Source organism: Parasteatoda tepidariorum, chromosome 8 (genome assembly GCF_043381705.1).
Source record: "Parasteatoda tepidariorum isolate YZ-2023 chromosome 8, CAS_Ptep_4.0, whole genome shotgun sequence".
NCBI lineage: Eukaryota > Metazoa > Arthropoda > Arachnida > Araneae > Theridiidae > Parasteatoda > Parasteatoda tepidariorum.
In genome coordinates, this window is record NC_092211.1 from 79,042,435 (window position 1) to 79,068,168 (window position 25,734).

The 25,734-nt window shown below is 30.8% G+C and overlaps 1 protein-coding gene across 3 annotated transcripts; it reads left to right on the forward strand.

The window, feature by feature from the left end:
- The first annotated feature begins 3,217 nt into the window (after positions 1-3,217).
- LOC107450731 (DBH-like monooxygenase protein 1) lies at positions 3,218-24,387 on the forward strand. 3 transcript variants are annotated; one of them, XM_043053583.2, is made up of 14 exons: positions 3,218-3,734; positions 6,276-6,422; positions 8,037-8,216; positions 10,442-10,528; positions 12,276-12,467; positions 12,580-12,679; positions 14,266-14,432; positions 15,820-15,877; positions 16,090-16,175; positions 17,156-17,194; positions 19,176-19,235; positions 19,981-20,102; positions 21,083-21,230; positions 23,888-24,387. In XM_043053583.2, exons 1-14 carry the CDS (start codon positions 3,459-3,461, stop codon positions 24,065-24,067), a joined length of 1,842 nt encoding a protein of 613 aa, XP_042909517.1. In that variant the 5' UTR covers positions 3,218-3,458; the 3' UTR covers positions 24,068-24,387. The 3 variants fall into 3 exon arrangements, with proteins under 3 accessions (XP_042909517.1, XP_071040364.1, XP_071040365.1); XM_071184263.1 differs by having other exon boundaries at positions 15,805-15,877; positions 23,888-24,219; XM_071184264.1 differs by lacking the exon at positions 3,218-3,734 and adding an exon at positions 5,835-6,125.
- The last annotated feature ends 1,347 nt before the right edge of the window (positions 24,388-25,734 follow it).

The following is a 25,734-nucleotide window of genomic DNA, read 5'->3' on the forward strand; positions in this document are numbered from 1 at the left end:
ATTCTCAAATTGTTTATACTTAATGTAATTAGTTTCTCTTAATTCTTATGCTCAATGTAGTTATTTTTCTCTCTCCCGGGTCTTTCAAATGAACTTGCTTGACAACTTATGTTAGCCTTGAAAAAAAATTACTTTCCTCTTTTCAAAAATACAATAGCATATTATTATGTCAAATAGATATAAGCAATAAAACATGACATTTAAAATAAAAATAAAAAAAAAGAAATGATTTTTTTTTCTTATGTTAAATAATGAAATACCTGTGCTAAACACGCTCGAAATATATTCATTTGCTAAATATTATTTTGTCAACTATTGTAACATGAGGTTTTCAAATATAATTTAATTAAAAGGGTATTATTAATCGTGTATTGTTCTGAGCTTAGATTACAAATTTTAGCAGTTAAAGAATTCTTTTGTCTCGTGTTATTCAGATATATTATCAGTATATTCTTTTCAGGTCTGGCATTCGATCTTTCGGATATCAAATATAAAATTACATAATTTTAATGATCAATAGAATATAGTCTTTACATGGTCTTTAACTAAATCACAAGCAGACTTGCTTGTAGTTATTAAGAGAAAAGAATTGAGAAAAATTTCCAAAATGTTCTTGGTTCCTCGAAAAAAAATCACAAAATAGAGAAATTCACAAAATGGAAGTTCGTTAAATTGAAGTCCGATAGTATTTCATTTTATAACCGACGTTGAGCAACCGATTCAATTCTGAGTTTATGACAATCAATAATGTAACACTTAAACTCAATAATGTTATTTTGAACTCTCTCCAGATGGCATGAGTACTCCTGGATCAAGCATTGGGATAAACTAGCCTTTTTCTTAGATGAAACTAACTCGAATTACACGGAGAGAAAAACCACGGAAGTTTCCCATGACTTGGTTGATGGCAAGGGGACTCTAACTCATGATCCGACTACCACTGATGTTATTTTACGTCAGCACTGTGGTCGGGGAGAGCCGGTTGCGGAATTCGTATCAACCAGCCATCGCTGCGATTCGAACCCGTTTCACCTCATTGAAGGGCAAACGCTCCATCCGTGAGCCCTCACGGCTCTAAAATGATTCTTATTGTAAAATTTAAATTAAACTAACTAATCAAAGCTTACCACTACTGAACATTCTATTACGAAACCAGAGGTCGTTGCTTCGTATTCCGCAGGCCACCATCAAGCAACTCTCCCACACATTTCTCCGTCGTTGTTTCGTATTCCGCAGGCCATCAACAAGCAACTCTCCCATACATTTCTCCGTCGTTGTTTCGTATTCCGCAGGCCATTAAGGCTCGATTATTATTGGTTTCGTAGTTATTTTGATTTATATTTGTTCAATTATGAGAAACCATTTTTTACAGTGTACCCAACAATGAAAATTTTTGAGGTCTTTTAATTTATTACTTTTTAAATCTGGCGTCGTTATCTATGTATATCATCAAGACACAAAAAATATTGCGAAGCAATAGTGGGGGTTAGTGAGTGAAGCACTTTTGTGTATATTAATTAAATTAATTTATATTTGTGTATTCAGTATTGCGTAAATTAAGGAAATGTCACCAAATATAATATTTGGATATCAATTTAAATTTTTGGATATTCTAAATTTAAATATTTTATGCATTTGTTTTGGTTAATAAGTTATTAATACAAGGATTTAAATATATATAAAAAGAGATTATAGTATAAAAAAGGTGTTATGGGGAAATATGGAGCCTATTATGTTATCTATCTAAAAAGATATTTTACGTCAGCACTGTGATTGTTGCGAGCCGGGAGCATAATTCGTTGCAATCAGCAACAGAACGTATTCTACCCTGGTTAAAATCGCTGGGAGGTGAATACTCTATTTTTTAAGCCCCAGTCATTCTATATCTTTAATTTTTTTTAATCGACTCTTAAGAAATAAAATAATAATGTTGATTAAACTGAGTGGAGTGCGTTGTGAGCGAAGCCTCTTAGTAAAATAAAAGTAAAAAAAATTTAAAAAAAAGAGAGAGGAGAGAAAAAAGCGAAAATTATGTACTACAATGGGATTGATAATTACATTGAAAAAGCAAAGTAATAATTTATTATTTTCAAATTCAGATATTTAGGTAAAAAATAATCTGAAATTTATTTATATTTCAATTAGAAAAATTAAAAAATAAGAAGCTGTAACCAAGAAACGAAACTTTCATAGCACTATTTTTGTAAGTAATAACCACTTCCTTAATAAGATGTACTTACTATGTGAGGATTCCTTAAAAATACATTTCCTTGCTATGCAAGAATATTATTTATTTCGTTTGTTTCTTCATCTGTTCGTTTTGAGCTAAATCCCTCTTGTAACACAGCTTGATTTCAATGTTCTTTGAGTACGTTATGTTATTTGTGTTTGAGCCAGTGTAGCCGCTTCCAGCCACAATGATACTATTAACCCAATTCAATCCAAACTATTGAGTTGTTATTTTAATTAGACGTTCAAAGTACTCTTTATTCTACATACTGTTAGAACCCAAATATCGTTCAAATTTGCTGCCAATTTAAAATAGTGTTAAATTGAACCATAATATTTCACTAAAGCTAGATTACACAACATTATGGTTCAACATGTTCGGGAAGATGGGTAAATATAGCAATTTAGTTTTTCAGCAAATTTGCACTGTATTAGGCTTCAGGATACCAATATTATCATTGAACTTCAAACCATTTTTTTTTCTGAGAGAGCAGTTTTTTAAAGAGTTCATCGGGTGCAAGAAATATTTCTTAATAAATCAAAGAAATATTTTCTTAAATTTTATATAAAATAAAGTGAAAAATCATATTTTACATAAATAAAAGAAATTTCTCTAGAAACTACTTATAACCATGAAATTAGCCATTTTATTCAACAAGAATTGAAACTTCAAGAATTGAAATTTCCTCTTCAAGAATTGAACAAGATCATCTTCAAGAATTGAAAACTTCAAGAATTGAATTCAAGAATTGAAACTTCAAGAATTAAACGAGAATTGAAACTTATAATTGAAACTTCAGTATAAAAGTGAAAATATAGTTTTAAGAATAATTTTAAAAATCGTTCTAAGACAATCGAATGAAAACTTTAACATCCGGACTCTTAACATTCTTATCATCCGGGTTTTAGTTTATGCAAATATCGCACCAGGAAATGACGAACAAATAAATTTTGGCGTGTAGAATTCTAAACTTTATTTATAAATCCTTTTAAAGCCATTTGTAAACATTGCCGTAGCAACACAGCTGAGTCCAGGCATGTAGTCGCGTCATAATGCAATTGTGAATCAATTATACTAACAATTTATTGAAAAAATTAGATGTTTTATTCGTATTATTATATGAACTAAACAAAATTCAAAAGTTTCTAAGGGTTTTTAAATTTTTTTTTTAAAACAAATAGGAAACACTCAGACGAATTGTTTTTCCTAATAAGCTCAACCTACTAATATGGTCAATCAAATTTTGTTTTGTTCTTTATTACTGACAACAGTTTTAGTTACGGCAGAACATGAAGAATGGCTGCATTGCAGTGTTCTGGACAGTGAAAACAAATATCAAGTTTGTTGGTTGACAACAGTGTCCGGCGCTGGTCAAGCAGAGATTGTGTTTGGTGTTGACGTTCAAACTCATGGTTATGTTGGATTTGGCTTGTCTTATAATGGTGGCATGGCAGGTAGTGATATTATTACCGGTTGGATTAAAGATGGAAAAATTTATTGCCAGGTAAATTTAAGATTTGAAATTTAACTTTTCTTGGTAAATTTATTTATTTTTGCATGAAACTGCTAAAATATATTAGCAGTTTGCTCGACTAGGAGGAGTTTAGCTTGTGATGTTTTTCAAGGTCACGTAATTTTTCCTTCTGAAATTTATTGGGCAATACATATAAGTAATTGCACGTATAGTTATGAACTTATTTTTTCAGAAAACTTCATTATTTTCTTATACTTTGTACCTTTCCTATGAGTATAGTATTTAAGAAAGGTGTATTGTTTATATAACTATGGTAACTTTGAGCCGTAGAGCGATTTCACATTTTATTCCGCCTTAAGAAATTCAAGTAAATTGTTATTTCTGACAAAAAAGTAATGATGTATGTACTTATGCTTGAAATATATTTCCGCCAAATGTGGAAAGGTAAGAATATCTTAGAGATGGCTAGTAAATTCTATTAATAGTTAATCAATGCATAACGAGTTAGCATATTTATTGCGGTTTATTTAATGACACTCACAAGCATTGCCTACGATTCTTAAGAAGTTTTGTCTTATTGTGACGCAATTCGTTGAAAAGTCTCGTGTGAAAAGTCCTTGGTTCGAATCAGTTGCGCATTGAAGGTGTCAATTGGGGTCAGGTATAAAGGAGATGGGTAAAGATTTCACATTTGAATTTCCGCTGAAGTTCGTTTGTTGCTTCGGTTGTGGGCTGTTGTGGAAAACGAATGCCACGAGAAAAAGTTCGAACGTTTAGATTTCAATGATTTTCTGAGATTTGTCATCGTTTTTAAATAACGCTCATTATTGAACCTTGCTCCCCATCCTTAGAAACTTGATAAGAAGTTGTCCTATGCTATGCTCAATTGACTGCGCGTTACTTTCAGAACCGGAATAAAAGAACTCGTTTACTATACTTTTATCATTTCTTTTATTACAATTAGTCCCAAATTAGATAGATCGTAAAGTCAAGCATTACTGGCAGCAGTCAGTAAACGGGTGAATGACCTCGTTGATCAGCCTGTGAAGGAACCGAGGGTGTGTGATATTGGTTCTTGTTAAACTATTCCACCGTAAAGTGCTCGACTTCGCTCGTAGGGGTAAAAAAACGGGAGAGAATATCAAAGACAGAATATCTTCTCTGCAAAATTGTGACAACATGCCTTCGGATTATCCTCAGAGATTGTGGTCCTTGTTAAACTGTTCTACCGTAAAGTGCTCGATTTCGCGCGCAGGTCATTGGGCTGCCGAAGCAGGGGTACCATCCCCTCTGCAGAGGATCAAAATTGTAATGGTATGTCTTTGGGTCATCCTAAGGGATGTTTCCTCTGGCCATCGCCAATAGCTCATTGTGCAGCTCCTGTGCAACGTAAGAAAACTACAACTACAACATCTCTTTTCCTATGTAATTTAAAAAAATTATTACAATAAAATAGATAAAATAATAGTATTTTACTAAAATATTTTGATAGGAGAGAGCAAATCCACTCAACAACTGAACCCACAAGTGCACTTGTTCATGCATGTCACAGTTCGGCTGGCTTCAAGCTCAACATATTATACTGTAATTTTTACATTTTTAAGAAAATCAATTCAATATTTTGGTACATTAATTTTAAAAAGATAAACTATAGAAAAAGAATTTTTTTAAATGTTTTGAAAAATTTACCGTGTTGTTCCTCTTTAATTCTTACAACCTGTATATTATAAATATGAGGTAAGAACTCAACCTTTTATCTTCCAGCAATTAACTTCTATATCATTCTATAATAAATAAGGAATTGCATGTTATTGTTTTGTATTTAATAAGGGTAAATAAATTGCACTTATATAGCACGCTGACTGCTGCACGCGTTCACAGTGAAATCTCCTTCAGGAAACGATTACCATTCTGTGAAGCGTATTCTGCTAAGTACTACCTAAGATATTTTAATAATGCGAGTCTCTGGTAGTCACAAGAATAATATATCGCTCTGTTTGTTTTCATGGTATCATGTCGGTTTATGTGTATCCGTTGCTTCGCATCTGTTTCTCATCCCGCCACTTTGCACCTTTAGTTTGAATCTTTGCCAAGTAAAGAAGAGTATAACATAAAATCTTTACCCTAATTAGTTGAAATTCCGTAACGAAAATTGTAAAACTTATTTCTTAGTGAGTAAAATAGCAGTGAACACGAAAACTTTTAGGAGTCTCATAATAATTTTCTTATTAAATCATTTTCGTATTACTTTTATTACAATTCAATAGTTTTGCTACTTTCTGTGAAATATTTTTTTCAAATACTTACGAATACCCATCTCAAGTAGTCAAATAAGCGTCACCCCAATACTGGTGACGAGGCCAGATCAGAAACTTTGCTGTCACCCGCATATGGGTGACGCGGCAGTCAGCATGTTAAACTGTAAAAGCATTTGAGATTTATATATATATTTTTTTCTTCTTGTATGCATGCATTAAATATAGCTGAACTAATAGCAATGGCTTGTGTGTAATTCTGCAAAATTTTATGCTTAAATATCTTTTATGAATTAAAATTTGAAGTTATTTTTAGGACAGACATGGTATAGGAAATACTTTACCAATAATTGATATAAGCATGGACTGGGAATGTTTAAGCGGAAGTGAGAATGATACACACACCTCACTTGTTTTCCGGCGGAAGTTGGACACTTGTGATGAAGAGGACCTAAAAATTGACGTAAGTTAAATTAGATTAAAATTAGAAACAATATTAAATTATTTTCAATAATTTATTTTTTCGAGCATAAAAATTTAAAAAATCTAATTGTTTTCTTCTTCTTTTTATTTAGTTTCATATAATAGTTAATCCAATTGCATTCTAAAACAAAATTAATTTATTCAGGCTTTTGTCATTTATTCAGAAAAATTAAAAACTTAAATCTTTCAAAAAGATAAGAACTTACAATGATTACAGAACAACTACGAAGTTTTAGGTGTAATTTTGAAAAAAATAATCCACTAATCAAGGGGAATTTTTAGCTATTCAATTTTGTTGCTGGGCAACAGAAAGCAAATTGATAGCAAAATTTTCTTTCAATACATTATTTTCCCTATGATTGGGGGCCTCCCTGGCAGAGCGGTATCGCCCGCCAAACAATGTGCAAAGCGTAGAGGTAGCGGGTTCGAATCCCGTTGTTACCCTGGATGTATCTTCGTGCTGTCCATCCTATTGTGCTATCTGTCCTTCTATTTGGCAAATGTTTATAAGCCTAAATTGAGCACTCAAGCCTGCAAATGTATGTAATTACAATAAACCGTATGGTTGCTAGACAACGAAATTGCATGAGAAGAAATTTCTCCCAAACACAAATAACAACAGAAATGGTAAACAGATGTCTGTATTCAAGTTTTCGGTGTGATCGACTGTAAATACAGAACATTGAGTTATTTTATGTATTTATTATTATTTTTTAAATATTTTTAGATGAATTTTATTTTTCAAAATTACTAACATATTGTAGGTTTCACGACATTTTTACCGACTTGGAGACTATTATGGAAACAAAATGATTGTTCTCGAAACTTCGAGTTTCAAAGCAATAGGACCCATATTTACGGAGTTATACGAGAATCGACTAAAACCATGTCAAAAGTTCTGATGTTTTGTATTTCAAGCCTACATAAAAGGGAGCTTGAATCCCAAGGTAGAGTCTGCTTGTGACTATAGCAGTGTTCTGACCCGAGTTAATTCATTGACCCGCTTCAGGTTGTGAAGCCTGTGTTTTATTGTACTACGTTGTTATTTGAGCTGTAAATAAGTGCTAGAAATGAGTATATTTTCTGGAAGTTCCTGCTAAAAAAATTTAAGTTTTACGGACTGTTACATTCATCTCCAATCAAAACGAACCCCTCTGCTCGGTAAAATACAATGTTACAGGCTTCTTTACTTGAAACATTTAAGAGATACATCAGAAACATTTAATACTTTATTTAGGGTTGCAAGAAAGCGTAAAATTTTTATATTCCAGTCAGTAAATAAGAATACTTTTGAGACTTTAAAAAATGTTTTTACACAGTTGAAATGATACAGAAGGAACGTAGTAAATACATTTTCAAGATGAAATGCGTTATAATGGTAGTAGCATTCATACCAGTGCTTACTTTACACGCTTATTTGAACTATTGGTTCTCTCAGAAACTTTAATTACTTACAGTTACATTTATTTTGCAGTGCTTTTTTCTTTTTAAACTGTGAAACATAATTTTTTTTTTGTTTCTTTTCGTTTTCTGCTTTCGCATCACTTCTAGCTTTTAGCCCGAGTATTATTTAATGAATATAAATGAATTTCAGGACAGTACTATTCGGTTAATTTATGCCTACTCGGATATTGATCCGTTGGATGAAAATGATCTTGATTATCACATGAAAAATAGAGGAGCCAAAAGTGTTCTTTTGTTGCAACCCAAAAGAAATGCTAAACTATTTATAGATAAGTCAGAACTATCACACTGGGATGTCCTTTCACCAAATGTGAGTAATCATTTGATGATTTTCTTGGTTTTTTTTAACGAAGTAATCCTTATGTTTTTTGCTGAATAATTCATAGAAACATTAGTTATACTGGGGAACAAATTATTTTGCTTTTTTTTGTTGCATGAGATTTTTTTTATCAGATTTGAGATACTTTCGAATTGCTGATTTCAAATCTTCACTCTATTTCTCTCTCCAAGCAACATTTTTTTTTCTTGCAAATTATCTTTTTAGTCTAACTTTTGCCGAAATGTGCAAGTTTAAAAACGTTTTATATAACAGGGGTTCGCATAAATGTTGCGACAAACTTTTTTGGGAGTTAGAGCACATCGTTAGGATTAAAACTGCACAGGAAACTTTGCCCGGAAATGTCATAATGCTCCTCTAGAGACGCTTTCCTATTATAAACTGTTTTATTATGTGCTTCCGAAAAGGTCAAAATAGAGAAGCGCCTTTAATTTGTGTAAGATGATATTTTCAGGGCATGGTTTCCTATTCTGTTTTAAACCTGATGAAGTTCCGAAACTCTCTGAAAGTTTGTCTCAGCTTTTACTCGACCCTCTGTTATATATAATAAGTTTAAACAGTTTAAAAAAGATTAAAAGTTATATAAAAAGTTAAAAAATGAAGTAAAATATGACATTTAAAATAAATCTGTAGATTTAGGAGCGAAAGTAATTTCAGATTTAAAATACCCACGTCCGAACGAGGCAAGATTAAATATTTGTACTTGTATAAACGCAGCAAAAATTTTTTCCTCAGTGTTAACTATTAAGTTTTTTTTAATGCAAACGTTTATTTATTTGGAATATTGATTATAATATTTGTGTTATTTAATTGGATATCTTAGCGAGTTTTTTAATTTAAAAATATGAATGAGATAAAGATGGAGACACCAGCGGTATAAAAGGTAACCAAGATGCTTAAAAAGACATTATATGGTTTAAGTTTTTTTTTTTTTCAAAAAAGGAAACATCGAAGTGTTGTTCTTTAGGCTTAGCAAAAGTAAAATCGGTTATGAGCTTCTTTTCTTACTGCAAAATATTAACTATCACAGAACAACGAAAAGCACACAAAAAAATTGTAAAACACATTGAATACATTGCAACTTGACAGTTAGATTAGCAATAAGAGAAATAATAACTAATAAGAAAGATATGAGATAAAAAAAAATTAAGAAAAACTATAATTATCCTTTCTTTGAGTCTTTCTTCTCGATTTTCATAATTTAATTATTTTATTATAACGGAATATTAATTTTTATCATTCTACAAATATGTGCGCTTGTCCAAGACAAAAAAGCTATCTGGAATGGAACTTTTGTTTGACATCGATTGATTCCTCTAATAAAGTAGTAACTCTTGTACTTTCTTCTTCAATGGATTGGAAGGGCTCTGGCCTTTTCCAGAAGTTTCTCCAGGTAGTTTTACATTTGGCGACAACTTTCCAGTTTTTCTTGAGAATATTTCGTTCATTCTCAACACAGTTGATCCATCTTAGCACCGGTCAACCCCGAGGACTTTCGTAGAGTTACTACTCACTTTGCTACTACTCATTATTAAATTTTACAAAATTTTAATAATGAGTAAAAACAATCTAGCAAAATACAAGAAATACCCAGAAAGTAAATTTCCCTCTAAAATGAATTTTAGGGGGAAAACGAAACAAAACACAATTACCTAAAGAAACACTTATTGCAAAAGATGCAGTAATATTTTAGCAACATTTTAACGTAGAAACCAATGGAACTGTAATACATCGTGGCACAAGTGTTACAGTTCCAATGGTTCAGTAGCATAGAGAAGTCTGTCTCTGAGCAATAGAGCCAGTGTGTCAGAGCTGTCTGTATATTTGAGAAAAAATAATACCAAGACGAGAAATTCTTCATGTCCAAGAACTCTGGGAACAATCTTGGGACTATAGGGTGAATGGTCAAACACCTCCTTGCGAAATTTTTTATACAAATTTCTTTGTTGTTAAATTTCTCGTAAGTGGGTGAAAGTTGTGTGAAATGTTTGACCAGTTGCAATAAATCTTTTCCAGGTTACTTTGTTTAGTTTCTTATTATGGGCTCCATGACTTTCTAGGTAACCCTTATAAAAATGACTTTTTCTAAGACAAATTTATTCCAACTGATCCTTTTATAATGAGAACAAATAATTATTATTTTAATTATTAATTATTCACGTGATTAAATTAAATATATCTTTTCTTTCTTACTCCAGTTTACCATTTCTTCCGAATTCAACACACTGTATTGGTGTAAGATTTACAGAGCTCCAGCGCTACCAGTTAAGCACCATATTGTTTTGGTACGTAATTTAACGAATTTTTTCCTAAATTTGTAAACTTTTCAAGCTATATATTTATTTGTAATTATTTTGAATGGAAAAAAATCAGCAATGCTGCCCTTTTTATTAATAATTGTTTCATCATAATAAGAGTGCAAATTCTTATTTATTAAATTAATCAATTTATATAAAAATAACCTTTTAATTTGTGTTAAAGTATATAAATATTACAATAACGACTAATATCCTTTTTAAAAATTTGTTCGTTTCTGTTCTATTTACTTTTTGTATTCAATATACTTGTAGCATTGTAATCGAATTATATATGTCCATCTGTTGCTAGGTGGTCGTGTGGTCAGCGTGCCTGACTTTAAAGCCAATGGTTGTATGTTCGAATCTTGCTCAGGGCATGGATGCTTCTGTGTTGTTATCTGTTGTGTAATCTGCAATGTGGCCCACCCTACAAACGGGTGTCTGTATCAGCGTGGCGTGGGTAATGTCGCTCGCCACCGGGTGACATTAAAGAATAGCACTGTCTGCATCTTCCGAGGAGAAAAACGAGTGTTCATTACTTTCATTGATTATTCCGTTAATATATACTAGGAGGCTTCGCCCCCTGATCGCTGGCGCTCGCCAACCACCGGAACTGCTTTCGCAGTTCATTTCGGATTGCTTCGCAATCCGATTATCGCTTTGCTCGCTCATTGGATACGTTCTTAACGTCTAGCTTTTGTATACTTTTTTGAACACTGAAGTTCCAAAAACTTATCACTGTAGAAAATTCTAAGCCTGTGCATTTCAATATTAATTTGAAATTGCAAACAGTTCACATATTTNACTATTCATGTTAGTCTGCTAATTCTAGCTGCTGTGCCTTGAAAATTAATAAGGAGAATTTTCAAAATTATTTTAATCTTTAGCAGATCAACAATAGTGTAAATCATGGAAAGAAATTGACATTATGCTTCTCCAACTGTGGTAAAGAAAAATTTAGTCATTCAAAATAAACGTAGGCTTGACTAAATATTCGATTAAATGGAATTTTAATTTCTTATTTAATTTTTGTTATTTCATATTGGTATTTTTTTACTTATTTCTTAATTGGTCTTCAAAAAAAAAATGTTTTTTTTTAAACTTTACAATTGATTTGTCGGCTAGTATAATCACAAAGAGTTTGTATTTTAATCTTTAAGAGCCATTATTTTGAATAACAGACAGAATTTAAAATTTTGACAACTGTATTTTTCGATTGGCTTCATTTCTAGTAATATTGAAGGTAGGCCATGAAAAATGAATATTGTGCAATTTTAAGCTCTTAAAATTTTCTACAGGGAATGAAATTTTCTACAGGGGAAGACAGCAAAAAATCCCAGAGTATATGCAAAAATTATTTTTGAGTTAGTTCAACCATAATATTGGTCAAATATAGAGCTAACTTGAACCGTATTATCGCACATATCAAATTTCATTCCTCGATATTAGGGTATAATTCGAACAGAAAAATTATTCAATTTTACATCTTGTACAGTTTTTAGAAAATTCTCGCTGTATTGTGGTTCATAGCAAGTTCGAAATTTAACCTTCTTTTGGGAAAGTGTATCTCTCCAACTATAAAAAAACTAAAGTTTACATTATTTGTAACAGTAGCGAAAAAATTTTATTGTTTTTTAAGGTTTTTATAAAATTACTTTTGCACAGTAAGCAACAATTTACAAACCAGTGTTAAACTTCAATAATTTAACATGTTCTGCTATTGTTTCTTAACTAGGTAGAACCGCTTATTCAAAAAGGACATGAACCGTATGTTCACCATCTATTGCTGTATGAATGTGTGGGAGCAAATCCTGAAGAATACGATCCTCATTTGGACAAAACAGGACATCAGTGTTATCGACCGAATATGCCAGATGTTATGTCCAGATGTGAAGGAATAACGCTTGCTTGGGCGATTGGGGGAGAGGTAACTTTTTAGCCTGTGATAGAAAATTTTTTTAGTAAAATTTAAAGTTCTTTGTAGAACTTAACTTTTTGAATCTTTTATTTTATTTTAATATATATTTTTTCAAAATTAGGATCTCTTACTTCCGGATCATGTAGGTCTTCCTCTTGAATCTGGCATTTCCAGATATTATATGTTGGAAATTCACTATGATAATCCATTTCGTCATGATGGTATGTATATTGATTTCATCAAAAAATAGTCAATTTCGGAATAATTTGGCTTTTCTGTACTAGTTTTATTAATTGAACAATGCATTTAATATGTTTGAGTTATAAGCTTCTCCTAAAAATGTGCGTCTAAAATTGTTTGAAACAAGTTTAATAGCAATTTTTCACACTAAAATTAAAGTCAATTTTTCTCTATTTTACTTTGTCGGTGAAGAAACTCGTATTTGCAGTCATAGATAATGGTTTTGCATTAAAAACGCCACCGATCTCCTTCCAAGTCATATGAAATCCTATTTGCTTGCTTCACATTTAATTGAAAATACTTCAATAAACCAGTTTTGTAACATTGTATACTCGCATTATTTCTGAGCAAATGGCACGAAGTTTGCTGCTTAGTTAACGTGAATACCTGTCATATTTGATGTTATTTTCTTAAAATCTCCTGTTAAAAAAATGCATATTGCCCTAACTAAAACGATTTAGCCACGAATTATTTCACAAATGAACATATTGTATTCTATAGAGTCAATCACGTACTAAAATCCCCTGCGATATTTAAGACTGTTAAGACACGCTTGAATGTTGATATTTTGATAACAGAAAATAACGGGCTTTAGTGGTTGACGACGACTTTACTCACAGAATTCGAGCGGCAAGAGATTGACTTGTTAATTTATCTGTTCAAAAAGTCTTCAAGAACTATGGTCTTCAAGAGTTCTGAAAATACTTCCATGGGTCAATGATCTTCAAAAGTTAAGTCATACGTAATTGTTAATAAAAATTAAAGACGCTACAGATTAAGATTGAATCAAACGTATTTTTATTATTCGTTTAAATATTGTTTAGAATTTTTAATTTTTTTTTTTTTACATACAGGAGTTTAAGTTGTCCTTAATAAATAAGATATGCAATAGTACTCATCCAAGCTAGCAGTATTTGCTATGGATTACAGAACAGCAATCCACTCAGATAAGAGTCGAATTAGAGTATCAGCATGCACTTATATCCATAGGGGAAAGAGAAAGAATGATACCAAAATTGCTCGATCTGATTTATAGATCGCGGCAAGTATTCAAAGCGGTGGTATTCCAGAGAACCTGAATTTGTGCACCCTATTGCACTACCGCGCACTGATTCTAGCTTCAAGATTTGCAGCCGTAAGCGTCTCAAAATATTTCAGATGTCCCTTAAAGAAAAGTTCACGGGGTTGAGATCTGGTGAACAAGGAGAGCAAGCCACAAGCCCACCGGAATTTTATTCTTTTCTGCCTTACAGAGTTCAATTCTCACAGTGTCTACTTTCCGTAGTAAATACAACCTATCTTGATGGGTAGTATTACCCTTTTATTCTGCAAAAAACAATTTTTCCTCACCTTATATTTATCAATAAATTCTTCAACAAACTTTGATTTCACATAAAGCGCTCACTAATTTTCTGCGTTGATATTTTACATTTCACGAATGGTTGAAAAGGCAAGTAAGACAAGTATAAAAGCTTAATACATTTCTTTCATGAAACCTTTTAGGATTAAAAATAATACAAATAAAGTAATAGAAGCATCCTATATCAGTACTACATTTTCATTTTAGGTATTGTCGATAATTCTGGATTTCGGATTTATTATACCAATAAATTACGAGAATATGATGCCGGTTCATTGATGTTTGGATCAACTGTATCAAGAAGGTTATTTATTCCTCCAAAGCAAAAGGAATACACAATATCTGGACACAGCAACCCTTTGTGCTTGGATCCGGTAAAACATTTATTTTTTGTTTACATTTTGCGAATTGTATACTGCAAATGATATCCTCTTATGTAAATCGTGACATTTTTCGATTCGGAGGCCAATCAGGTTCGACGCACACGTCTTACGTCGTTTGCAGTTATCCAATTAAATCTGATTTAAATCACATGACTAGGCATAATCTTCTGAAGCCGAAAGTATCCAATGGATACTTTTAAAAAACCTCATCACTAGGGACTTAACTCAGCCGTCAAGAGGGTGTGGACAGGAAAATGTTAATGATGTTTTTAAACATATTTGAATTTTATGAATAAATTGAGAGTTGTTATTTATTGCTTGACAGCATCTTTTCAAACATGTAAAACGCAAGGTCATTGCCTATTCGCAATTGGAAAAATAGTGCGTGTTATTTTAGAATCCCATAAGATCTCTTTTGGAAAATTAAATTCATATATTACTGCAGTCAACATTATTAAAAATATAGTCAAGTATGACTGTGACTTCTTTGTTAGAATTAAATTTTCGTTAAAAGCTTTTTTTTTCTTCTTCGTCCTCCAAATCTATTTTTGTCAGTTTAAACAAAAATAAAAGTAGTTTTTTAAAAAATTTAATCACACACAGTAGTACAGAAAAAAAATATCGTTAAATGTTAAAGAAAAAAAGCATCGAGAAAATTAAAACCAAACATATAACTAAATATCCAAAATGGCTTGGGAAAATTTTGGGATTTTTTATTTTATTTTATAAATAGCAATTAAAAAGCTGACATTGAGTTTACGACTCTCAACCCCGTAGCCTTATAATTTTGAACCCAACCCAGAAGACAAGGGAACTCCTAGATCAAGCAATGGGAAAAACTTTCCGTCGTGAATAACGTTTTGATCGAACTAGCCTGCATTTGAGTTACGTGTGGGGGAAAACCATGAGAACCTCTCACAGTTAGCTCGATGGAGAGGGGATTCTGACTCATGATCTGTCTACGACTGAGGATATTTTACGTCAGCACTGTGGTCGATGCGAGCTGGGAGCGGAATTCGTATCAATTTGCCACCGCCGTGATTTGAACCTCCGTCACCTCATTGGAAGGCGAACGCACTATTTCTTGAGATACCGCGGCTCTTATTCCAATCAATATGTAACACAGTGCCTAATGCTTTAGACGAAATTCGTATTGTTGAATAAATAAAGACAGTAAATTCCTAAATTCTAAAATGTTCCCTAGGTCTTATTGTCTTCGTGGGAAATGTATTTTCGGAACATTTCGCTAGAAGTGATTTCATCTTAAACGACGAAAATTTTGAGTATTATTTTTTTACAATGATCTTGTTGTTTTTCTGGTTTTTAATACTTTTTTCTTTATTTTAGTTTTTAATTTATTTAGTTTTTTCAATTTCAGTCAATGTCAGAAGAAGGAATCAAAATTTTGGGAATATTTCTACATGCTCATTTATTAGGTAAGTATACAATACCTTACAAATAAACATTTTTCATTTTTATCTAGATTTTAGTTGTCCTATTGGTGTACTAATTGAAAGTATAATTCTAAATCAAATAAAGACAGCAAAATCTTAAGAAAATTAAAAAAGGTAACGTTTTTATGAAATGAAACTCAAAATTTATGCTTTGTGTTAAGAGAAAAGATTTTGTATTATTTATTGTTTGATAGCACGTCATGTGAAAGCTCGACATTTCAGAAACAACACCGAACTTCAACCTTTAGCTGATGATAGAAATTATGATTTTAACTATCAAGTATGCAATATTATTTCCTTTATTTACTGTTTTTATACTTTTCTTATGAGTTTTACATTTAATATGTAAACAATTAAAGTGTACTGATTCGCTCTAAAGAATTGTAATATCTTTCACTTCTTTGTATTATTTGAAATCGATTGTGTATAAAATACATAAGTTATGTTTGAAAAAATAAAATTTATTTTTATATAAACATTAATGTTTTATTTAACATTGAATAATAGTTGAAATGCTTGAAATAATGTCAGAGAGAAGTAAAAAAAAGTAAATTTTTAACTAATTTCAAAATTTTTTAAATAATTTATAATTATGGCTTAAAGATTTATCCCTTTTTAGACATAATTTAAAATAAGAGTTTATCAAAAGACAAATTTATTTCCATGAGTATTATCGTTAAATAGTATATTTTGTCAAAGCATATTTATGAGTTTCTATAGCAACCAGGATTAAAAAATTTAAAAATTAAATTTGCAGATTGTTTTGCAATGCTAACCAAGCAGACGGATTATTCTGATAAATTTTATGCCAACAAAATTGAAACTCTGTCTGTGCAAAATATGTGCTAAAACAATAAAATTAAGATTTAGGGATAATTTTGAATAATATTTGGTTTGGATGCAATAATATATTTTCCAACAATAGACAACAATATAATAAGGGCTGATTATCGTAGCCAGAGGAGTAGCTACATTTTATATAATAAAACAGCTATTTAATTTAGAATTTACTCGAAAATTAAACCAGTAGAAACAGATATTATAAAGGAAATCAAACATCTTAAATAATAGGGAATGAGCCATATACCTGGAAAAGTAAAAAAAAACTATACAAAACATTTTTTTTCTTTAATTAATAATTAAATTAAAATTCATAACATTTGTAATGAATTTGATACATGTCACATGCATTTTCAAGTATCACTGATTGTATTACATTTTTTACAATAAAGTTTTACACGTTTTTATTTCTACTTTCAGGAATACAGATATTACTCCGAAGAAATTGAATTTTTACCGGTAAAGAAAGTAGCGTTAATTTATTTCATGCAGTAAATTTATATGAATATTTACATTTTCTACAGCATGAGGCATCTATATTTGGTTAAGAATTTTGACTGCAGTTATCTATAAAGAGAAACGGTGAAATATGCAAAAAGTAAAATTATTATTTATTGACCCAAACTTTGGATCGTTCTCCCGACCACATTATTTGGACCATATTTTCCAGATTGCGGCTACAGCTTATATATTTGGGAGTGAGAAATCCGAATCCGTCGGAAAATAGGTATGTTTATTCACTGAAACTACGATTTTGTGCATTTGCCTTCGTGGATTACTTTTTGATGGAATTAACTCGCATTTGCGTTACATGGAGAGGAAAACCGTGAAGATCTCCCATGGTTAGCCTGACGGCAAGAGGACTCTAACCCCTGATCCGTCTACCACTGAGGATATTTTACGTCAACACTGTAGTCGATGCGAGTCGGGTGCAGAATTCGAATGAACCAGTCTTCGATGGGATTCGAACCCGATTCACCTCATTGGGAGCAAGTGCTCTGTCCCTCGAGCCATCAAGGTTCACCCCTAGAACCATTTAAATTTAGTCCTAGAACGAGAAGTATTCAAAGTGGTTCGTTTTTTCTCCCTTTTTTTTCCTTGGCTCATTATACAATATAATTTAAACTTGGAATCAATTTTCGATGAAGTGTGCAACTAAAGTTAGGAAGTATGGGCACAATCAAGCAACTTCTTTACGCTATTAAGAGATGCAAGGGAATATCGCGAACTGGGAAAGTCGTAGAATGTTTTCATGTGACATTGCCTGAGTTAGATGCTTCAAGCATGTAGTTGTCAAAATTTGTTATTAAAACATTTTCCACAATTGCACGAAATTCAAATACTACACAAAATAACTAAAATAATCAGTGCTAGATTGTGATCGATTTTAAAAGCTCTCCTAAACCACAATTGAACTTTTATCAAATTACATTGAAGTAACATTTATTAAACATTTTTTATTCACAATCTCGGGATGGGCAGAGGAACATTCAAAAAGGATTTAATTCACATGGGCTTAAACGATTAAAATGAGTTCACATCAGATCAAAAATTCTTAAGAGTCTAATTCGCAGAGTAAGTATAAATTTTTGTCTTCAGGATGTAAACTTAAATCTGGAATTAAGCCTACAATTAAACAACTTCGATACGCTTGAATTATTTTAATTGTAAGACATGCAATTTTTACATCATTTTAAAATATGTAATTTTGCATGACGAGACTCAAATTTTGAGCAAAATCGGTTGAATAGTTTCTGAGAGATCGAATTTAAAAAATATCGTATATTAAAAATCCGATTGCCCGTGAACTATTCAACCAATTTTGCTTAAATTTCGTATTTTTCCATGTGTAATTACATACTTTAAAATGGTGTAAAACATTGTATTCCTTACAACTCAAAACTTTTTCAACCATCATTAAATAAAACAGCTAAAAGTAATAAATATTTACTAATCGTTAATTTTTGCGTGGAATTATCTTTAGATAAACGAATTCTACAATTGTGTGCGAAGGTTTTTCATTTTGCTTGAAAAGATCAAGAGATATAGCGAAATACGTAAAAAATAAAGTTAACATTAAGGGTCCAAACTTAAGACTGCTTTCCTGACCAAACTATGGGGACCATGTTTCCCAGATTGCGGCTACCCCCTATATTTTGGGGGTCTGAAATCCGAATCCGCTCGAAAAAAGTGTATGTTTATTCTGAGAAAGGGAATTTTTGTGTCTGATTTCGTAATTTAAAATATATTCTGCACTGACTAATTAGAATATATCAGGTCACTCCCTCGAACCATTAAGATTGAGTCCTAGAACCTGAAGATCAGATGAAAAGTTTTTCAGGGGGATCCGTTTTTTATTTTAAACACTGTATATTTATTCGAAATGCTATTTTCTTTTGTTTATTGCATGGCATACAATATTTTTATTTTTAATATTTAGGGTGATCAAGCAACAATGGAATGCACTTATGATTCTTCTGAAAAAACTAAAGTAACATTTGTAAGCCCTGATTTAAATGCTCTCTAGTTAAATTGTTTGCAATGCAAATTTAATTTACTCAATTTATGAATATTCATTTCAAATTTGCGTATTTATAAATATAACAGCAAAATATACTTCCCCTTAATAGAAATATGCTCTTGTTTGTGTTGTGTTTCGCCAAAGCCTCAATAATTATGAATGCTTTTTCTTCTTATTGCTCAGTAATTCTCACACGGTATGTACTCTTTGTAAACAAAATAACAGTCACAAGAGTACGCGATTTTCCCACTCTCCGCACATTTTTCGTCTCCTTTAATTACCTCTTGGTAAGGAGAAGGCCTCCGCACGGATCAATTTTGCTGTCCGTTGATGAACTCTTGTAGGGGAGAAAAAATAAGAAAAATGTCACTATTTTCGGGCTACTAAGCTACACAGTGGGGAAAAATACGAAAGATGTCATTACGTTTTGATCAAATTTTTTGTTTATGGTTAGCCGTGCTGAGGTCTTCTCTCTTGTATTGCTCAGTTACCATGGTTACTTAAAATCTTCCATTTTCGCCTGTGACAATACGTTTTTGTAAGTAGTGGGAATAACTTCGCGTGGAGAAAAAGTAAGACTTGCGGATACCATGGCAACAGAGAGGGAGAAATCGGTATAGAGTGAGGAAATCACGTTACTTTGAAGTGCCTGTTCTGTTTAAAAATAGTATATATTTTACCAGATATAATAAAAAAATTAAAAGGTTGCCTAAAATGTTTTCAGGGTGGTGAAGGTACCGATGAAGAAATGTGTTTGGGATTTCTTCTTTATTACCCAAAAATTGAAAAATATGCATCTGTAAGTGTGCCAACAATAGTTGAACTTAACGCAGCTTTAGGAGGAAAGTAAGCTACCTTTATATATGTTATTTATCTTAGTCAATTAAAAAGTTAAAGAGTAATCATTTAATAATAAAATAGTTATTTTAAGGAAAAGTGAATTACGTTTATTATATTTTTCAATTCCATGACAGCTTTAAACTTTTCTTTTCTCACTATGTGATTAAATTTTTTTTTATATAATGGCATTTCTCTTAAAAGCAGTTTCTGAAAATTCAAATTCTATTGAATTTTAACAATACATTTTGTTGTCAAATTCTTTTAAGTCTCAGTACTAACACTGTATGCTATTAATTTACTTATCTAGCATAAAATATTATAAATTTAAATTATCATGAAATATTTCAATTATTATTAGAAACTTTTAGAAACTATTTATATTAGAAGTTATTATTTCTTAATGGTCATAAAAGAGAGAGTAATTATTTTTTTTATTATGCTCTTATTATAAATAGTTATAAACTGGAATTATTGCACTTCTATAATTATTACAAACTATTAAGAACTATTTATCATACATTATAATTTGCCAAGCGATTATTGTTGCCCTTTTTTTTAGTTTTGGAAGAACTAATTGCTCATAAATTGTTATAAATTTATTGTGAATTATTACAAAGTGGAATTATTATTAAAACTAATATAAATATCAAGATCTTTTTATCCGAAAATATTTGTAGTTCTTTTATCAACTATTTTTGAAAGTATACTGCTTATTAATAATTTATTTTCAATTTGAAATAAATAATTGTTTTTATTTTTTGAAATTAATTAATTTAATTATTGCAAGAATAAAATATTGAAAGTACTATTCATTAGAATTAAATAATTCCCGAAGTGGAATTTTTCACTGCCTGTGATGCAACTATATCTTAACAAGCTAAACTATTTTAATAAAATTATGTTAGTTACAAAATAAAATTATTTTGAATTTTTTTAAATCGAAAACTATCAATTTAAAAGTTTTTTATTTTTGTTACTTTTTTCAGTCTTGGAAGGAATAATATAAATGGAATGATGTATCGGTTTCTTATAGAATACGATTGGAACAAAATTGATTTTGAGAAATTGGAGAACAACTTGAGATACTCGCATCAAGATACTCATTGCTATTTGGGTGACGGAAATAAGAACTCCGTAAGTATACTGAGTTTAAATTAGCAAAAAGGCCTTGATTAATATTCCAATAATAACCTTCGAATGAAAAAAAAATAACCACTTTGAATAACTTTTCCTTTCAATCAAACTTGTCCACACTTAAAATAACAAACTGGATAGCTTAAAGAAGTCTATTCTGTTTTTCATTAAATATTTATTAAAGATGTTGTTTATTAGCAAATGGAATAAAACTTGAAGGTATTTTCAAGAGGTAAATTATTGAAACTCGATGGTTCATTCTTACCTTACAATTAAAAGTGTCCAAAGAAGCTTTCTCTTTAATTCAATGATTTTAAGTGCAAAACAACAGATTTTAAGTGCCTTTATCTCTAGGCAAAACTCTATTTTTGAACTATGAATATGTGGAGTATCTACCACTACAAAAAAAAAATTACAATTCTAATTCGCTAGTCTATAAGACATGTTAACTCGATTCTACGGTACCTTTACATACATATTCTACCTTTACATACATGGCAGTTGACATTGTCGATAACAACTCTCCCCACAGCTACTGTAGTGTATCTACCACTACAAAAAAATACAATTACAATTCACTAGTATATAAGACATGTTAACTAGATTCTACGTTGAGATACATTTTAATAGTTGAAAGTTGATATTGTCTATAACAGGGGTTTCCAACTTACATGAAGCCGGGGGCCACAATTAAAAACACAAATCAAATGGCAGGCCGAAACTTTATCAAAATGTTATGTACGACTCTTTTATGTTTGAAGGAACATTGAATATTACTGTCAGATTTTTATCAAGTTGTACAAAACAAAAGTATTGAATTACAACTTAAAATAAGAAGTAGATTTTTAAAAATATTTAATTGCATATTAAAAAATTCATGCTACAATTACTTTAATGTGCATCTATGTATTAAACAATTAAAGTGCAACAGATATCGAATTGTTTAGAGATAAAACTTTAAAAAGGTTGGTATTAAAACTTACATAGTAGCACACAAAATGTTCAATGAGAAAATTGAGGTTTATCTGCTGTAACCACCAGAGAATAGATATTTACATTTTAAATTTAAAATTTACAAATGTGTGTGTTAATATTTTCGTCCAAAATCAAAAAGTTAAATCGGTTCAAAAAGTTAAATCGGAGAATTTCTTCGAGAAAATTTCTGATACACACATGCTAAATTATGTTCACAAAATACAAAAAAATGAAATAAAAAAAAGTAACGTAAACGATTATTTTTGTATTTGAATAAATATTTTCTTGAATGCAAAACCTGAGAAATAAATTTTTTTGCACCATTGGTATGCAAAATTTCACAGAAANACAAAATACAAAAAAATGAAATAAAAAAAGTAACATAAACGATTATTTTTGTATTTGAATAAATATTTTCTTGAATGCAAAACCTGAGAAATAAATTTTTTTGCACCATTGGTATGCAAAATTTTAACAGAAAGGAAGAAATTAAGTTTTTTATTAACGAAAAAAGTATTTTAAACCCATACAGATTTTTTACGAAAATTGTCAGCAAAAAATGACAACTAATATATTTTAGTTCGCGGGCCGCCAGTTGGAAACCACTGGTCTATAACTTCTCTCCCCACAAATACAATCTTGACAAAATAACATTGTCAGTACTTAAAAGCATACATATATAAAAAATTTAGTCTACATATTTAAAAAAGTTTACGCATCTAAAAAAATTTACATATTTAAAAAAGTAGCTGCATATTTATGAAAAATATATTTTTAAAAAAAATAGTTTTTGTTCACATTCTTAGTTTACATATTCAAAAATCTTATCTTACAAATTTGAAAAACATCTATTTATTCGAATAGCAAAAAATAAGTAAAATAAAAAGACACCAAAAAATAACTTGATAAACGGGGTTAAAAAACAGGATTTTAAAATAACATTTATAAAAAAGAAATCTCAATTTTAATTGACTTTTTTGATTGTAATGTTGATTAATTTAACAAGAATTTACATTTTATCCGAACACTTTCTGTTCAGATAAATTTGTTACGAGAAAACAGCGCAGCGGCCCTTACGATTTTTTAATGTACATAGACACTGACTAATTTGAAAATAAGAAATATGCATATTTTTTGGTTATTTATGACAGTTATTTGCAATAAATTATCTTTTTATAATAGCAATTCCTAAGATGCAAATGTTTTGTCCCCCTTTATTTCGTAGAATCAATTCGATTCTTGATAAAATAAGTCAACTGATACTGGTGATCAACTTAAAAGATGGTGAACTCGACAGGTTTTACTGTATTTTAAAAATATTGTTACGTGTATCCTATTACTGGAGGTTGTTAATTGATAGTTCGGAATACAATCAACTCTTTATGGAAGAAGAAAAACCTTTCGTATTTTTTTTTCATTGTATTATTTTCAGCAATTCTTTTTTTACGATTTACTCATTTTTATTTGGAACGACATGGTCTAAAAATGTTTGAACTAAAGCCAGAAACTTTGATAGGAAATACTTATGGCACGTCATATGAATTTGCTGCAAAAACCTCTTTTAATTTTTAAACTGCCTCTTATATGAAATTTTTGAAAACCGCCTGTTAAGTTTTGGATACTCTGCAGTTTTTTAATCGGCTTTATCAACACCTCTTGGATTAAGTATATTTTTTTTTCAGATCCGAGCTACAATTTCTTATCCAGATAACCTACAACTTCACGAAGAAAAACTGTCTTGCATTTCAGAGGAAGATTTTTTCAGCAGCAATAGCATCAGATTTCTCGAATTACCGAGATGGAAAAATATAATCTTGTGTCTTTTATTGATTTCTTCCCGTCAAGTTTTACACAAAATTTAATGATCTACTAAATATTGGAAAAACTGTGATTCTCTACCTTTTTTTTAGTATTTTTGACCGCCTCCTTTCCTGTGTCACACTTCAACCTCCCTACCCTTCCCTGTTGTCACTAGTCACGTTATATTTAATAAAGATATTCTAAAAGTTCAGAACATATTTCAAATTTTATTTTTAAACTTCAGCTAAGTGTTTTAATGTCGTTTTGAGCAAAACAACAATAATGGTTATATGCGTTCTTATTTTGCTGATAAATATCAAAAAATGTTGTAAACAATTATGTAAATTTGTTCAATAAACTCATTTTGAATGTTCAATTTTAACCAAAATTTGTGACGTCTCACTTCTTGGCACCCGTTCCTCCCTCTTGTCACAAATTGTCACCATTTAAAGAGCCCCCTTTCTCCTATTCGTGACATCATTCATAGATAGCCCCATACATAAATTGCCATCACACCACGTACTTCAGATGTTGAGAATTTAGTTTAGTTTCATATGTTGGGAAATTCTACACATTTATTGCACACATACTAAAAAAATTAATAATAATAAAAAAATATTCTCAAGTCCCTTAATTATTAATCATGGTAGGGAAAAATCTGATTCAGACGAAAAAAATCAGTTGCCAACCTTGATTTCTTCTCAGTCGCCTAGCAACGAATAAAATTTATTTTATTTTTTGGTACACACACATGCAGTCTTGAGTGCTCAATTACATACGCTTAGTTTACAAGCCTTTGTCAAGAAGAAAGAGAGACAGTACAATTCAGAAAAAGATAGCTCGACGATACCCCCAGAGTTACGGCGGGATTCGAGCCCGTTAACTCAAGGCTACAGAGTGTTTGGCATAGCGATTAAAGTTTCCTCCAACAAAATGTCCCTCTTCTTTTTAATTCATAACGATGCTTTTGTGACAAAAAAATACCAACATTTGGATTTTGGCCTAGAGAGTTTGCTGATCACTCAGTCGCTATGAGAATAAATCTTCATGAATAGATGATTTTTAAAAAACGTAGAATAAATCACTTGAATAATTAAACTGCTCGTTCCAAAGCTCAGATAGCTCGTTACAAAAAGATGATATACATCGCTTAATATTCTAGCTTTGTTTCAGGCTTCAGGCAAGCAAAGTATGTTTTATTTAATTATTTATTTATTTTTAATTTTTCTCGGCGAGAGTTCTGAAAAGTGGGCGAGTCTTTCTTGTGATCTTAGCGAGAGATTTGAAAAGTGGTTTATATTTTTGCCACTTTCAATTACCTTTTTTTGATACCTTTTGGAAGCAAAATTATTAACCACTAAAGTTGTAATAATTACACAGCGCTATTTTTAATTAGCCACTTTTGAAAACTGTAAAGATGGAGAAAATAGTTTCACTGTGAATATGTACACGATTATCTTCCTAAGTTGTTCGCCTAATCTTCCTAGATTTCTCGCCTAAATTTTTTAATTAAGATTTTCTGACCAGCAAACAGTTTACACGAATAACGAAGTTGAGTTTATTATTAACTTCACGGAAATCAAAGTGCAAAATTTTGAAATATTTTTGGGGCTGTAATGATAATTCTCGGAATAATTAAATATTATGGTTAATAACACTTAGTTGGAAGGTCAACTAAAAAAAATTTCAAGGAACATAAGTAGAAAATTATCCATAACTGATCTTCGCT